The 15614-nt window shown below is 57.3% G+C and overlaps 1 protein-coding gene across 1 annotated transcript in view; it reads left to right on the forward strand.

Annotated features, from left to right (window-relative positions):
- Positions 1-15614, forward strand: part of LOC122382614 (serine/threonine-protein kinase PLK1-like) — an 83782-nt gene that overhangs the window by 26565 nt on the left and 41603 nt on the right. Inside the window, exon 2 of the mRNA XM_043368172.1 lies at positions 13328-13435. Coding sequence (XP_043224107.1) covers positions 13328-13435 — 108 coding nt within the window. The remainder of the gene's footprint in view (positions 1-13327; positions 13436-15614) is intronic.

The raw sequence follows: 15614 nt of genomic DNA on the forward strand, positions 1-15614 counted from the left end.
TTGCTGCCACTGGGCCGAGTGAACCGGCACAATGGGACGGTTTTTCGTTTCTAGTCCAGGCTTGCGATTTCCTGTTCGCTGGTATGCGTCGGTTTTGTGCCGATGTAAAACACACGCAACATGTGTGGGTTGAGGTCGAACGACGTAAAAGACCAAAGCATTCCTGTCATTTTGGTAGAACTTGTGTCCAAATATGTGGCTTTATTACGAACTGAATCCAAACGGGATTCGATCGCGCTGCAATCAATGTTAGCCAGTCGAGGGGCACTCCGAAAATAGCGCTGCATTCAAGCAGCAGCGCCCTTTGATCAGTTGTTAACACGGTGCATTTTCTTGTCAACTTTTTCGAACACGACAGCGGCCAGGCCTGGGGCTGTGACTGGCGTTGTTCGATTCACGCGTACACACTCGTGCTCGCGCCTCAGGGACTGCATTGTCTGATTACACCTGTCGCCGCCTGCGCATAATACCACCAGCCAGCTTGCGAAAGCGGTTCTTCTACTTGTTTTTACACTGGCTGCGTTCGACCGGGCGCTGCTTGGCGCGGTGTTGATGTATGAAAGAGCTGTTCAGTGTGCAGTGAGTTTACCTCACATCTGTTCGGGGATGCAGACAGCAGCCACTGGGGTTGAGACACCACTGCCGATCGGGAAGCAAACATTCATCATAGGTCTCCACGTTAGGAATATCCCAGATTGGTTTGAATCACGATAGTCAGCGATAAGCTGCGTCATCCCGTTACCCTTTCCCGGGCTGTCAGGCTGTCGAACGTCGATGGTGGGGTTGGTAGCGGCGCTGACGGCGGCAGACGCACAAAAAGCGCAGCCCCTCGGTGATTTAACCGGCCGATTATGGGCGGAGTCGCGGCACGGGACCGCCGGCTGTGGTGAGCCGAATCCCTTTCCCAGCTGGCAGGACCGTAATGAGCAACGCCTGTGCTCTCTGCCCCGCTCTCAGGCGCACGGGCGTAGGAACGTCATGAAAAGTGGGTGGGCCACCCTGTCAAGGGGCCTCCTTTTCCAGGGGGCCTCCTATTTTCAGGGGCCTCCAACTTTTGCCTCGTCCTGCTGGTTGCTTTCAAGTATGACCTCCAAATCTAGCTTCTGAGCTCGGGCAGATGTACCCAGAGGCGCAACCGCTTAAGCGAACAGTGCGGAAAGTCCGCGCACCATTTTTAAAACTTATTCCCCCTCCGATTTTTTAGAATCTATTTGCCGCAAACGGCGCATGACTGAGTGAAAACCCTTACAGAAATGTCTTCCTCGTTTCCCAGGTGCCCCCATTAGCTTCATAGGCGCCCTCTTTGGCATATAAGCGCCCTATGTATAGTCATCAGAGACATCCCTATGTGTCCCACAGTCGCCCCGTTGTGGCATACAATGTGCGCTTATCATAGACGTCTCTCTTTTATGGACACTTGAAGGCGCCTCTCTTTGCCATGCCGGCGCTCCTGTTTCTTATGAATGCACCCCCAGGCCCCATGGCATTGATCAATTGCAGTCTGCAGATCTCTATTGCATGTGGACGCCCATATATGTAGGCTTCAGAGGCGCCCCTCTTTTGCATTGAGGCGCCCCTATGGGCTTCATAGGCGCCCCTCTATTGCACGTAGGTGCCCTACTGTCTCAGAACCGCTCCCCTTTGGCATGCAGACGCCCATCTTTCGTACGGAGGAGCCGCTGTGGTTCTTAGAGATTATACTTAGAGATTAGACTGAGATTAGAGAGATTAGAGATTAGAGATTAGAGCACCTCCCAGACGCAGATGGCGCTCTCGGAGTCGACAGTGTGGGACCTTAAGTCGCTGATGGGTGCCCGCCAGATGTGGACCCTCGGAGACGCCGGTATGGGGCCCTCAGAGATGCCGGTATGTGGCCCTTAGAGACACCGGTGTGGAACCCTCAGATACTTCAGTGTGAAGCTCTTACAATTGCTGGTGTGGAGCTATGAATGCGCTGGCTTAACCCTCGCATGTGTGCGGCGTTTGCCAGCTTCTAATGTGTAGAGGGGGGGGGGGGGTCGGTTGGACCCCCCCTTGCCGTTTGGCCCCTGATCGAGCTAGAGCTTCGCGGAAAAAACGAGCGTGTTGCCCGTGACGAGAGGAAGCCGATTATACCCAATTTTAAGGTCCTAGGTCATTGGGTGACCTTCCAGGTCAGGTCAATGACCCAAAGTCGGGAAAATCGGGACCTGTTAGAAAGTCGTTAAGTGTAGCTGCTAGGGGTTTTTCGGGGTGCTGATCACGAATATCGTGTTATTTTTTATCACAGATGATGTCTTTAAGCATTTAGACCAGGTCGGGTCAGGTCAGGTCAGGTCAACCAGTAGGCATCGTGCCGGGTATTCGTAGTACGTGTCAACCACCTCTGACAGCTTCGTAACATGTTACGAAGGCACCAAAACTACTTCGTAAATGTTCAAATGGTTGCTAAATTCGAATTCAGCTCCAAAAACTAGCCTAGAAACATGTACAGCTCGAAAAAGTGAACCGAGGTCACCCGAGGTCACCAAAGGTCAATGACCTGAACTGACCTTCAGGTGACCTTGACATCCACCCTAATGCATGGAAGCAACATCAAATCACATGTTTGAACGTTTGAAACCACGAAAAGCTTGCAAACGCGCGGCTAATGCGAGCCGACATAAGCAGAATCGCGATTCCGGCCAAACATGGTCTCGGAAAAGAGGTCAAAGGTCATTTGGGTCAGGGTCATGAAATTTTCAGGGTAGGTATAAAATTGATCAATGTGAGGGTACTGAAAGTTTCGTTGCGATCGGCCGCTTTTTACGCGAGTTATTCGCGAAAAACCATGGGGGGGGTCCATCCGACCCCGCCTACACATGCGAGGGTTAAATCGCTCAGAGGCCGGTACATGGACATTAGAGCTCAGTGAGAGCTTGTGTGGTGCCTTCAGTGGCCTTGTGGAGCCGTTAGACATCAACATGGTGCTCTCAGGAGCCGGTGAGTCCTCGGAGTCACTGGGGGCCTTCAGAGCTCCGAGATACTGGTGTGGGGCCCTCAGAGGTGTCGGCGTGGGTCCTTCAAATGTACCTATAGAGCCTTGAGATGCACAGGTGTGGTGGCCCACAGAGGCGCCGGTGTGGGGCCCCAGAGCCACCGATATAGGGCCCTAAGAGACACTAGTATGACCCTCAAAGGCGCCGCTGTGTGGCGCTCATAAACACTGGCGTGGAGCCATCACAGGCGGGTGGAGCCGTTAGAGGCCGGAAAGGGCCCTTAGATGCCTACAAGGAGCCTTCAGAAGCCGGCGTGGCATCCTTATGGGGATAAGCGTGTCTACTTAGGAGCCCTTGAGGTGCTCTCATGAGCTCTGTGGGGCCCTACCGAGCCGTAATATGGCCACGGCCAGTTGCCGCCGCATGGCTCTTCGGACTATCATTCTCAGGGGCCTCATCTGCCTAGTTTGAATAGAAGGGCCTCTCAGACCATCAGTCTCATGGGCCTCCTCTGGCTAGTATAAATAGAAGGGCCTGTTAGACCATCAATCCTAGGGGCCTCCTCTGGTTAGTATAAATAGAAGAGCCTCTCAGACCATTAATCTCAGGGGGCTCCTGTGGACAGTATAAATAAAAGGGGGCCTCTCAGACCATCAGTCTCGGGGGCCTCCCTAGAAAAGTGTAAATGTGGATAGAGGGCCCCCTCAGATTCATTAGGAGTGGACCTCTCTGACTATCAGTCTCAGGGGCCTCTTGTGGCCAGTATGAATATAAGAGCCTCTCAGACCATCGGTCTCAGGGGCCTCTTCTGACTAGTGCGGATAGAGGGCCCTCCCAGACCACCGCTTTCAGGGGCCTCCAGTGGCCAGTTATATGAACAGAAGGGCCTCACAGCCATCAGCCTCAGGGGCCTCTTCTGACTGGTGTGAATGTGAGGGCCTCTCATACCATCAGTATCAGGGGCCTCCTCTGCCTAGTGTGAATATAAGGGCTTCCCAGGCCATCAGTCTCAGGGGACTCTTCTGGCTGGTGCCGGATTGAGGGACCTCCTAGACCGAAAGTTTTGGGGGTCTCCTCTGGCCAGTATGAATAGAAGGGCCTCTCAGTCCATCAGTCTCATGGGCCTCTTCTGCCTTGTGTGATTATAAGGGCCTCTCAGGTCATCAGTCTCAGGGGCCTCCTCTGACTACAGTGTAGATGGATAGGCATCCCGGACCATCAATCTCAGGGGCCTCATCTGACTATTGAGGATAGAGGGGCCTCCTCTGACTAGTGAGGGTAGGGGGCCTCGGCTAGACTGGTTAACCGCCAGTGTCAGGGGCCTATTCTGACTAGTGTGGATGGAGGGGCCTCCCAGACCACCAGTCTCAGACATCTGACTAGTGTGGATAGAGGGGCCTCCCAGACTGCCAGTGTCAGGGGCCTCCCCAGACCAGTGTGGATATTGGGGCCTCCTCAGATCCACTAGGGCCTCTCAGGCCATCAGTCTCAGGGGCTTCGACTGACAAGTATGAACAGAGGGCCTCCTTGGATCCATCACGGCCCCTTGGAGTCCGTGCGTGGGGATTCGTGGAACTTATTTTTACGGAGTTTGTTTATTCTGGAAGGTGACGACGTCCTCTCAAATCGAGACGAGGGGCCTCGAGTAAAAAGTGGGTGGGCCAAAACACATGGTTGGCCCCCCCACCTCGAAAAGTGGGTGGGCACTTGCCCACCTGGCCCCCCTGTTCCTACGCCTATGCTCAGGCGTGACGTCTGTCTGGACCGACACATGCGCTAGTTCCTGAGGGAAATGTGGTGAAGGGTACAGTTGGTCGCGGCAGTTTTGATGCCAGATGTCAGTTCCCGTCGGAGAGGGGCGGAGATTGCCTCCGGCGCTTCGAATGCAGTTCCCATGAATGCTGATGTGATTGAATCTACTATTTTTGATAAAATGAAAATGAAACGGTGATCAAGTCAGCCTGTGTCATCGCTTCTTCCTCTCATAAAGGACGTCGTAGCTGTCAACCTCTGAGTGATATATTTTCTCCTTTGCTGAGATGGATGCTCCAAATCAGGAACGTGTTGGCATCTGTCCGTCCGTTTCTTATCGGTCTTCAGCTCGCCGGCTAGGTAGTTCGCCTATCTGGGATGGCGGCGGCGCCGCCTTCACCGCCCCGTTATCTCAGCCTCGCCCGGCGCGTCTGTATCGATTGCCGTGCCGCCGTTCGGGCCCAGAGCGACCCGCTCGTTTGTTGACTGCGTGTCGCCGCCAGGTCCTCTGCTGGCCTCCCGAATAGCGGTCCGATACGGTGCTCAGATCGAACGGCCAGCGCTCGATCATCTCCGCTACAGATCTAAAAGCAGATGTTCGGTGATCTGGCGGAACCACGGGCCGGCCGGCTGTGCGCGCTATCGATGAACTGTGCTCGGTCATGCTCGGCGGGTACCTTTATGAGCCACCCACCGAGAGCTTACGGGAGCATTCCCTGAAGCTGGGAACCTAGAGCCGATAGACGAGAGCCGAGAGTCATCAAGGACCTAATCGCATCCTGTGAGGTCCGCTGGGGAGCAAAGTTCGTTCATCGCGCTGGGGGTACCCGGGTGTACATCGTGCACGGATGTGCCATGTCTGGTACCGTACCTCCGCTAGACGCCACTTCATGGTGCGATCGCCACCACCTGCAGCAGAACGGGAGCGGATGGCGGCGGTTGGCCCGGCCTCGCCGGTCGAAATGGCCACTAATTGAACGCTTCCAGTGCGCTCCGGCCGGCGGCGACGGCGACGACCGGCTGTCCGCCTGGCTGGACGTCGGGGCCTTGGGGCCGGCAGCTGATGGTCTGCCGGGGGTCGGCAGGGATGGATGGCCGGCGAGCCCGAGGCGACTGCGTGAGACGTGCCGGTCAGCTAAATTATTATGGACAGCGGCCAGACGTCGGGCTGGAAGACTGAATGAGTGGCCGCGTGCCAGAGATGGGAGGCCTGTGACGGGGAAAGCTGCAAGGCTTACGAATAAAGATATCCGTGACGGGTGTATCGGATATCATCGTCTCCACCCTCTTCTGCTTTTTCGCCGTCTTTTGTTTTAAAGGTATGTCCCGCGTCTGTGTGCCCCGTCCCATTTGTGCTATTCTTTCTGCCCTTACGCCGCTACCCTCCTCGCCCTCGCCCTCGCCCTGTGAATGACTCCCGCAGTGTGGGGTCGCTTAGCTCATCTGTCTCAGTCCGCCGTCCGTGGCGACTGCTTTCTCCATTTGTTTTATCTTGAGTGCTTTACTGTCGGACATTGTTTCGGTCCTGATTTCAGTCGCACAACGCTGAACTGCAAACCGTTGCTCGGGCCGTTTCGGTGTCATATTTTTCTTACTTCAACACCACGGGTCGTGCTGCTGATGCTAGGTCCTTGGCCGGTATTCTTAACGAATTCTGAGCGAACCTGTGATTGAACCTTTTCTGATCACTTTGTATTCCAGAGGACTGGGACGAATCTATGTGAATGACTCCTTAGTCCGCCGAAATTACTAGTAGCGTGAAATACAACGGGGCTGCGCTGCGAGCTCTGTCATTAGTAATCCCTGGAGCGTGTCTGAGCGAGCTGCCGATGCTCCATCTGACAGCGTATGTAAAAGGAAGGCCGGCCGTGTTCGGGGCGGTGTCCGCGACGCTGTTGGATCGGTATCGCTCACTGCCCTGCGGCACGAAGAGCGGGCGCCGCCCCCCCCCCCCACACGCAGTCACGCATACGCGTGTCAGTCAACCCGTGTCTTGTCGCCACGTGGCGTGTTCGGCACGTCAGGGGCGTAGCTGCTCGCCCACGTGACGCGTCACCCCCTTGGTCCCGCCTTACCCCTACCCTGTGACCCAACCAGCACGTGTCGTGGACTGGTTGTTTTGAATTCTCTGTCGACGCGTGACCCTGTAGAGGAATCGTCGTCGGATTTGGACGGCTCTCTGTTTGACCGTGTTTGGCTGCTCTCAGTCGAGAGGATTACTGGCTGTCGCCTTCGATTTGTCCGCGACGTCTGGGGTGGTTGGCTCGTGGCCAATGTTCAAACGGCGCCGTCGCTGGCAGCCCGCCTGGCCGCTGGGTGTCCTTCTCCCTGTGTGGGATCAAGGGCGGACGGGCTTAGTTTCTCTCGATGGATTTACTGGCCCGCTTTTTTGCGTTTTCGGACGACCGTGTTGGAATTTCGTGGTGGTCTGGTCATTACTGGGACAGCTTAGGACGTTGGCGAGTTGGGCAAGGGTTGTTGGAATTACCCGTGAAAGATCGACGGGCCCGAGAAATCGGCATGCGTTTCGGTGGTGACTGGACACTTTCTGGCGTCACCTCACGTGCCCTGAGGTCATTCCCCAATCACTAAAAAACCAACGCCAACAAATCTGTTGGCGTTCGATGCGAGACAATGCTCAATTTTCTGTTTGACTACCCGTTCAGACGCCCCCAATCATCATTTCCAGTGTTTAATCATCCTCGAAGGTGCCAGGGGATACCCTTTTAACATTCCGTTTGTTTCTGACCTTGTTAGTGTGGAAATTTATGATGGCCGGGACCAGTAATCTGGAGCGGTGGAATTTCAGAACGCTGGGCGGAGCAGAAATTATGCGTCTGCCCCCTGCTCGTCCAGGCGCCAGGCGTCGAACCCGAAATTAAGAAATCGTCAACGCCCTGCCTCCCGCTCCATGCAAATGTGTGGTGGCCGGACCGTTTTTACGGCGGCCGGTCGACTGCGACGGACAAAGGACGGGTTCTCACGGTGCCCACGGACCCGGGGTCACGTGATGAGGGCCATCCGACACCGGCACCGCGCCTGAAGCGCCGCCATTCGACGCCGCTGCGTCAGGAGCGCCGCATTTGAGGGACGGGTCATCCGGAAACGGCGCGAGCAAAAAGCTCACCCCGCGCCGGAATAGGAGCGTTGCGTTGAGATCGCCGCTGGCACGGAAACGCAGCGGTCGCGGCGGTGGCGGCGCGTCCGGCCGTGACCTTTCAGAGTGGCGGTGCCGCTTCACTGCTCCCCAGCACAGCGTCGTGACCGCCGTGAGTGCTGCCAGTGTCCGCCGCCAGGGGCGCTGTCATCGACCGCCCCTCCGGCTCCGTCTCGACAGCACTCGTCAGCAATTAGCGCAGAACCGGTCCGACGTTTGTTTTTCACCTGTCTGAGGAGCCTTCTCGGCACCGGTCTGTCGTGCCCCGCGCCGAGTCCCACGGTTCGGGCGGTGTGGGCGGACGATGCGGGTAGTGACCGGTCACGGATGCTCCCCGCCCGGCCGCCGCCCTGTGTCGGAAGGACGTCTCGATCGCTCTTCCTCGGCTGGTCGAACGGCGATCCGTCTTCCGCGGTCCACTGACGACCGAGATTGGCCGGTCGCTGAGCGTGGCCGCCGCATTCATTCTTATCGGTCGGGCTCTTATCGAGTGCATTTTGCCGAGAACGCTGCCATGAGCACACGGCTTTGCTGACATTTGTGTGGGCGGAACGGGACGGGACGGGACGGGGGCGGGGTGGCGTGGGGTGAGGGTTTGTAGGGAGACCGGGAAGGATAGAGGGAGGGAGTGCGCACCCGACTCACACAGCGGGGTGCCATGGGGCTCCAGAAAGTCGGCTGGACCTCTCAGCGGGGGTGGTCCCCCGGAATGAGAGGCGCGCAGGCCGCGACCACTAATTCACTCCTCCCTGGAGGATGGTGCCTCACACTGTGACGCGCCGGATGGTAACTGGGGCGGTAGCTAGTGGGTGTGCTCCTTACCATGACGGTCACGGCCCGTTTGGGAGGGGTGGTGAGAAACTGAAACCAGCTGGTTGTTCTGTTGCGGAAACGCGCGACTTGTTTGAGGAGAGGAGAGAGGCACACATGTGTTAGGCATGCCGGCCTTTCCTTTGAAACTTCTGTAATCAGCTCGCCCGGATCTAAAAATGATACCATTCCCAATTTTTGTTATTTTGTTGCACACTAATCACAACATTCTTTGTATCATATCCTTTCGCCAGCGCATTTTTTTTTTTTTAATGCAGAAATGAGCCATCTCGATATCGTTTACACAAAAGTAATATATTTTTTTACCCTCGCTCGCCTTCATCCAGTGTGACACTCTTATCGCGACCACAGAACAACTCTCGAAAATCCCTTTGTGGATGGTGCGCCACCGCTTAGATATAAATTTAGTCGCTAGTTTCGGGGCGGACACAGCAAGTCGCCGTGATTATCTGTCTCCTCTGTCGGCCCCTGACAGATGGGCCGAGCAGCTTCTATGAGACTTCTATGAGTTTTTTGTCGACCTGCCTGGAAGGATGGGGCGCCAGATTTATGGACCAAGTGATGAATCTGCCAGTCCGGCGCCGCCGTGTTGATGTAAAAACGGGTAAACGTCGCCACCTCAGTGTTCTAACATGGGAGTCGCTTTAGGCCCTTTTACGCTGGGTGTTCAGCTATCGTTTGAAGGACGGACTTCCTTTGATACATGGTTTGTTTCTTTGGGCTTCGTTATCGCCTGTTGGCTCCTTCATATTCTCGATCCAGCGCTCTGCACTGAGTGCCGCGGACGAGCCATTGTTCTACAGATGACCTTTGCGCTTCATTTAAAGGGCGCTCGGTCATTAAGCAGTTGAAAAATGCTACGACTTGTCGGGATGGGTGGATGTCTGGGCGCGCCGGTCGCTGGTTGGCTGGTCTGAGGTTTGTTGAAGCGTTGGTGCGTTGACGACCGGACCCCCCGTTCCGGCGTGCGCCTGTCTGGAGCAGCGACAGCGCTGATCATAATCTGGCTGTTTTGCTGCACGGAGACTGGATGGAAACGGAAACGGAATGTAACACAAAAGAAGACGGCAGGGAGACACGTCGCCTGTGCAGGACTCTTGTGTAGTCGTCAGATTGGCGGCAGTCGCTTGTTGCTGCTGCAAGATTCGACCGTTTTTGCACGATATGATCGGTGCATCTACATACAATAGAATGGATGCCAGAGCCCATCACAATGCCAGGCATGAGTGAAAAATCCCTAAAACGTGGTCATAAAACGATAATGAACTGCCGATGTGTCCATTATTAAAAATTCCTCTAAAGAAATATTCCTGTGAATTTCAAGGCCAGCTTTCGGTGGCCGTGGAGTTTGGATGCCAGGTTTGTGAGAAGCGACTGATGACCATACTTGGAATCCACCCTGGTAAGCTCGGCACCTCCCCGGGTAAGCCTCGGCCCGCTCCCCGGCTCCTCTCCCACCCGGTGCCGGTCGTGATAGGCCGTCTGGGCGGCGTGTCAGTCGTGACTGGGACGCCACGCCGGGGGCTCTGACCCCGCCGCTCGCGTGACCCGGTGCCGAGCGGTCAGAGCCGGCGTGCCGCGTGGCCGGATATAACGCCTCCCGAACCGACGTGGCCCGTACCGATCTGGAACGGATTTGAGCCAAGTCGATTCGAGCTAACCTGAGCCGAGTTGAGGTGAAGCGAGCCGGACTGGGGCTTATCGAACCACGCTGAGCTGATGTAAGGTGACCTGTTGTTCACCGATGCAAACGTGACTGCTGATTGACGCATCGTGCTAAAGACAAACGTGCGATCTTCGATGAGGGCGCGCTGATCTTGGGGATCGGGTTGCACCTTCAGAGATTACTGAACGATAATCGCCTGTCGGCGATGATAATCGACTGTCGGGCTGATTGTGAACGACTGTGCGTGGGTTTCCTTCCGTTCGGTTGCGCGTGGGTATCCGTTGATTTGCCTCGCGTGTCAGTCGCACAGACCGGCGAAAGTCGTGAGCGTAAGACAAGAGGAACGTTCTGTCTGCTAACGTCAAACAAGTGAACGCTTTCCGTGAGAAGCCAATCTTCGGCTTTCATCTGTGCGGCGCGTGTGGCGTGTGCTCGCGGGTCGGGCGGAGGAAAGTGGACTCCATTTCTTCTGTCGTCCGCTTGTCTGACGTCACCGCCTTTGGTCTGAAGCGGGGCGCTCAGAAGGCGGAGGGCGACGGAGCATTGTAGGCGGGCGGCCAGGCCTGACTGGGAGCCTTCTCTGGGTCGGCGGAGCTCTGTGGCCCGCCTGCTGTCCATTTGGCGTTCCCCTGTGTGTCCAGTGGAGCGGCAGATTTGCAACTCAGCACGCCGCTGCTGATGTGGCATCATGCTCCGCTGTCCCGGTGACGTCTGCTGATGTGTCGGGGATGGCGGCAGTGATGATGATGATGTGGGCGATGATGATGATGACGGTAAGGAAGTGGTGCCAATGATTGTAATATCAGTGTAATGGGTTAGTGATCACTCCAAATCAACCAATCAGTGAATATAACTTGGACAATGGTCACTGCCTGATTTATCTCCCATTCATCATCGAACCTCTTCAAACGCCGAACTGTTCAACGCACAGATCTACATTCGACGCGCGGGCGCCCGCTAATTGTTCATCCATATTCATACCCGGCGAGTTGAGAATGCGCTATTAGTCGGCGCCGGCCGTCCCGACCGGACGCCAGGGATGTTTGTGCCCGGTCGGGCGGGCCAGAGGTATGTCGAGGCGGCCCTGCACGCGCGTCTATGTGCCCGACGGTCGGTGGTTGCGGTGGAACGGGGAGGGATGGAGAGGGATGGAGGAGATAGGGAGCGAGATGGAGGAGGATAGGAGACCGAGCGAGGTCACAGACCGCGAGGGCGAGGAGGACATCGCGCAGGCTATGATAGATGATGGCAGTCGGTACACGCGGGATTCGCGCTCTATGTTGCGTGCGTGGCCTGCGCTGTGTTGGTTGATTGTATCGCGGTAAGGATTATGTTGTACGGAAGGGTGATTTTGTAAGCAACGGTGGCTATTTAAGTTTCACAACGGCAGCTCGGATCACTTTGATAGTTGAACGCAAATGCATGATGCATGATGGCAGTTAAACTAGTGGTCGTGTGGGTCATAAACTGTTGAAATCACAGCGTATTGATAGGGCGTGTGGATACGTGTTTGGGTTGCCAACTCACCTCCAATAGCCCTTGTTTTTGTCCCGCCCCTTCGGACCCAACTAGAAGGGTCTGTGTACCTGGCTTTGGGGTTTGATTTAATGACTTGATCACCGGATGTGGTGCGAACTCCGGCTGAAAAGGAGGCGTATTACGCGCCGCGATCATCCCGCCACTATAATTACCGAGACAAAAGGTGCGCAATGGCGGCAGGTGTGACCTGCTGTGCGTCAGAGGTCCCCATCTCGCCTCTTTGGAGATCCACAACAGCTGCTAGCCGCCATATAATCAGACCCGGTCACTGTTAGTGTCTTGGGGGGGGGAGGAGGGAGGGGGACCATGCTCGTCGTGGGCAGCCTCATGCCTACGGGCATCTCGGCCACTCGCCCGCGGCATAGCAACATAGGTCGACAGCACAGGGCTGGGGCGAGCCAATTACCACGCCGGCTGCCGCGAAGGCGTCCGATCGCTGGATCGTGCTCGCGTGGTCTCCGGCAGCGACAGGCGGCATCAATCCTGGCCAGAGTTAATTTGAACCGAGGCGGTGGCAGCGGCGGTGGATGCAGTAGTCGAGGCCGAGCCCTTTTCATGGTGATCAGCCGCCGTATTGAAGCGGCGTCCGGCGTCACGACCACGCTGGACGTGGATGGGCCGACGGCGGCTCGATTCGAATCGAGTCGAATTGACGCAGTCGAGCGCGGCGGTCAGCCGGTGGACCGTTTGTCATCGCCCGGCGATGTCGTGACGGTCACGCCCGCCGGTCAACGGTCCATGCACTGCTTCCGCCGCCCGAGCGCTATCCCGCCGCATCTGCCGCCGTCGACAGTGGTGGCGCAGGCAGCGCGGGTGGCGTGGGAACATCGCGCGAGCCGCGGGCGGTCGCCGCGCGGGTTTTTGTCACGACCCGGCGGCGACCGGGCGCGGGCCGGACACGGGTTCGGCGCGGGCCAGGGCCTGCTGAGCGACACTATCGGCCGGTCACTGAGCACCTTCCAGCATGGGCCATGACGGACGAGCGGCTGCTGGCGGCGCCGCAGACTGCCGGCCAGCCGCCGCCGCCCCCGGCCTTGGGCCCTGGCATGTCCGGAGCCGCCGCTCGCCGCTGCTAGCCGCGCCGCTCACCGTTTACCCGTTCCCTCGGCGGTGGTACGGACCGGCCCCAGGGAGCTCGTTCACTGCGGCCGATTGGCGGGCGCTCCACCGGCGTGTGAGGTGCCGCGCCGCCGCAGCCCGGGGCCAGATGACCTCGCAGATAGTCCACCGCCGACCGACCACCGCCCGCCGACCACCTGATCACGGCGGAGATGATTGCCCGCGGCCAGTGACGCCCCCGCACAACATAACACAACCATCCCTTTGTCGTCCGGCGGCCGCCGCGTCTGTGTCGCCCGCGGGTGTCGGCTTACTGAGCGGCGTGGTGTTTACTCGATCTAATTGTGTTTTCTCTGTGTGTTTCAGGGCGGCTTTGCCAGGGTCCACGAGCTCACTGATCTCACCAACAACAAGGTGTATGCCGGCAAAATCATCCCCAAGAGCCGCATCACCAAGCCGCACAACAAAGAGAAGGTAAGTGGGTAGGATGAGGGCGGTTTGCGGCGGGCGCCGCCGCGGGGGACGCCGCGGAGCCGGTCAGCGCCCCGGCGCACCGCACCGCGAGCGCTGACCGGACGCGCCAGCATTCCGGCGCCTTTTTACGCCAAGCGCCGGCTTCGCACGCGGCGGCGCGCCGACAGTGCGGCCGCGATGCGTCGCCTCCAGTATCCGCTCTGACGAGTGGCTGATGCAGATGTCCGCCGGGCGCCAGGCGGCTTTGTCGGCTGTTTATTATGTTCGTCACGCGCCTACCCCGGCGGCGGCAGCGGCGCGGAAGGCATAACCGTCGCGGTGGGGGTTGGCGACGCGGAGAGACTCTGTCGTCCTGATCTGGACGAGGATACGGAATGAGTGGTGAAGAGTAGACCGGGTTTGAATGGCGGGGTGGTGCAATCGTCAACATGCAGAGACCTGTTTGAGCGCTCGCGCCACCGTGAGCAATGTGGGAGGAACAAACGAAAGACCGGTTTAAAAGAATGCAACCCCTCTGGCTTGCAGGGTATTGAGCCATGGTGTTGACGAATCGGTAGATGTTTTTGAGAATCGCACCGGATCTCCAGCCACGTCACAAAGGCGCGGGGTAGATGTAATTGAATCACTGATAGGTATCTGGATTTCTGCATGTCGCAAACTTGGCATCGATTCACAGGGCGTGTTCTGTGCCCCCGTTACCGTTCCTGTTAAAACCCCTGAAGCCTGATGACCCATAGTCACGTATCAGGTCAATTGGGGCGATCGCTCATCTGATCGCGTCTGCCACTGCAACTGCTGCCACCGGCGCGACCACCGAACGCCCCTGAAACCACGAGTACCCGGAGACTTATGGTTGCCACACATCGGCCGTCAGATCTGTGGATTTTTACGGCTGGGCCGGCCGGCGCCCGGCCGCTGGCAGACTCGTTTTGCAGAGGTGCCAAGGCCGGCCACTGCCGCCGGCCGACCGACTCGGCGGGTTCAGACCAGCCCGGTCCGAGACGGGGAATTTTCGAGTGGTAGTGACGCGCGCAGATGCGTGCTGAAGCTGTGTTTCCGCCGCTTTGGATACCGCGAGTTGATTCAGGGCTTTATGCTGCGGACTGAAAAGGTCATGCCCGGGTCGTGGAGCTGCTAGCGAGAGGTGGGGTAGACGGGCAGCGCCTGCGGTCAGGGAGGGTGCGGAGAGAGGAGCGGATGAGCGGCAGAGCAGTGGAGGATCGCGGCAGGTGCTGCTCCAGCCGCTGGTCACGGAGCCGGAGTTAACCCACGAGCCGCTGGGGGGGGGGGGGGCATAAAGTTGCCCCCCCTTTACGTTTTGTGAAATATCTCCGAAACCTGATGAGCTACGAACGTGAAACTTGGCATAGCTTCAAATGAATACCTAGGCAATGTTTGAGAAAAGTTTGGTGGTTGTAGCACCAAAGATGACGTCACAGTGACGTCATAAAGTTTTGCCGTTTTCCGATATGGACCGTTTCTGACGACGCTGAGCATGAAACTCAACTGTAAATGAACTAGACAGCACCTGCTGTCATCCTAAAACATCTAACTACACTTCCATCTAGCTTCTGACCAATAATCGGTCCTTTATATTCGGTCCCATATATCTGATGTATCGTGAGGAATATGAGAGTCGCAAATCTATGATTTCACATATGACGTCACTGTGACGTCATTTCAAATGGGATCAACACCAAATTTGGACACAACCTCGGCTAGGTATTCAGGAAGATGTGTGCAAAGTTTCGCTTCTCTATCTCTTCGCGTTGCGACGATATCGTCGCAGAAGTAAAGGGGGGGGGGGCAACTTTATGCCCCCCCCCCCAGCGGCCGGCGGGTGGCGCGGAGGCCCAGCGGCCGCCGGGTTAAAGACCCGTCTGGCCGGGCCGGGGAGGGTGCAGCAGCCGCTTTTGGCAGGTGCTATGGCGCCGGTCATTGTTGGTCGCCGGCGAACGGCCGACGTAATTGCTGAAGGAGCCTTTGAGCCAGCGGGGAGCGGGCTGTCGTCCAGACTGTGGGAGGGGCGATTCAGGTGGGGACAGACTTTGTACGTCACCAAGAAGCTCTGGCGGACGTGCCAGGACCGGCTGAACAACTGGTTGGGGAGCGGAGCGGCGCAGTGCCCTGATTGTCCGTCGTCAGACGGTGAAGGTGACTCCTGTCATGGGAACGCGAC

The sequence above is a fragment of the Amphibalanus amphitrite genome, unplaced genomic scaffold (assembly GCF_019059575.1).
Source record: "Amphibalanus amphitrite isolate SeventyFive unplaced genomic scaffold, NRLGWU_Aamphi_draft 000143F_arrow, whole genome shotgun sequence".
NCBI lineage: Eukaryota > Metazoa > Arthropoda > Thecostraca > Balanomorpha > Balanidae > Amphibalanus > Amphibalanus amphitrite.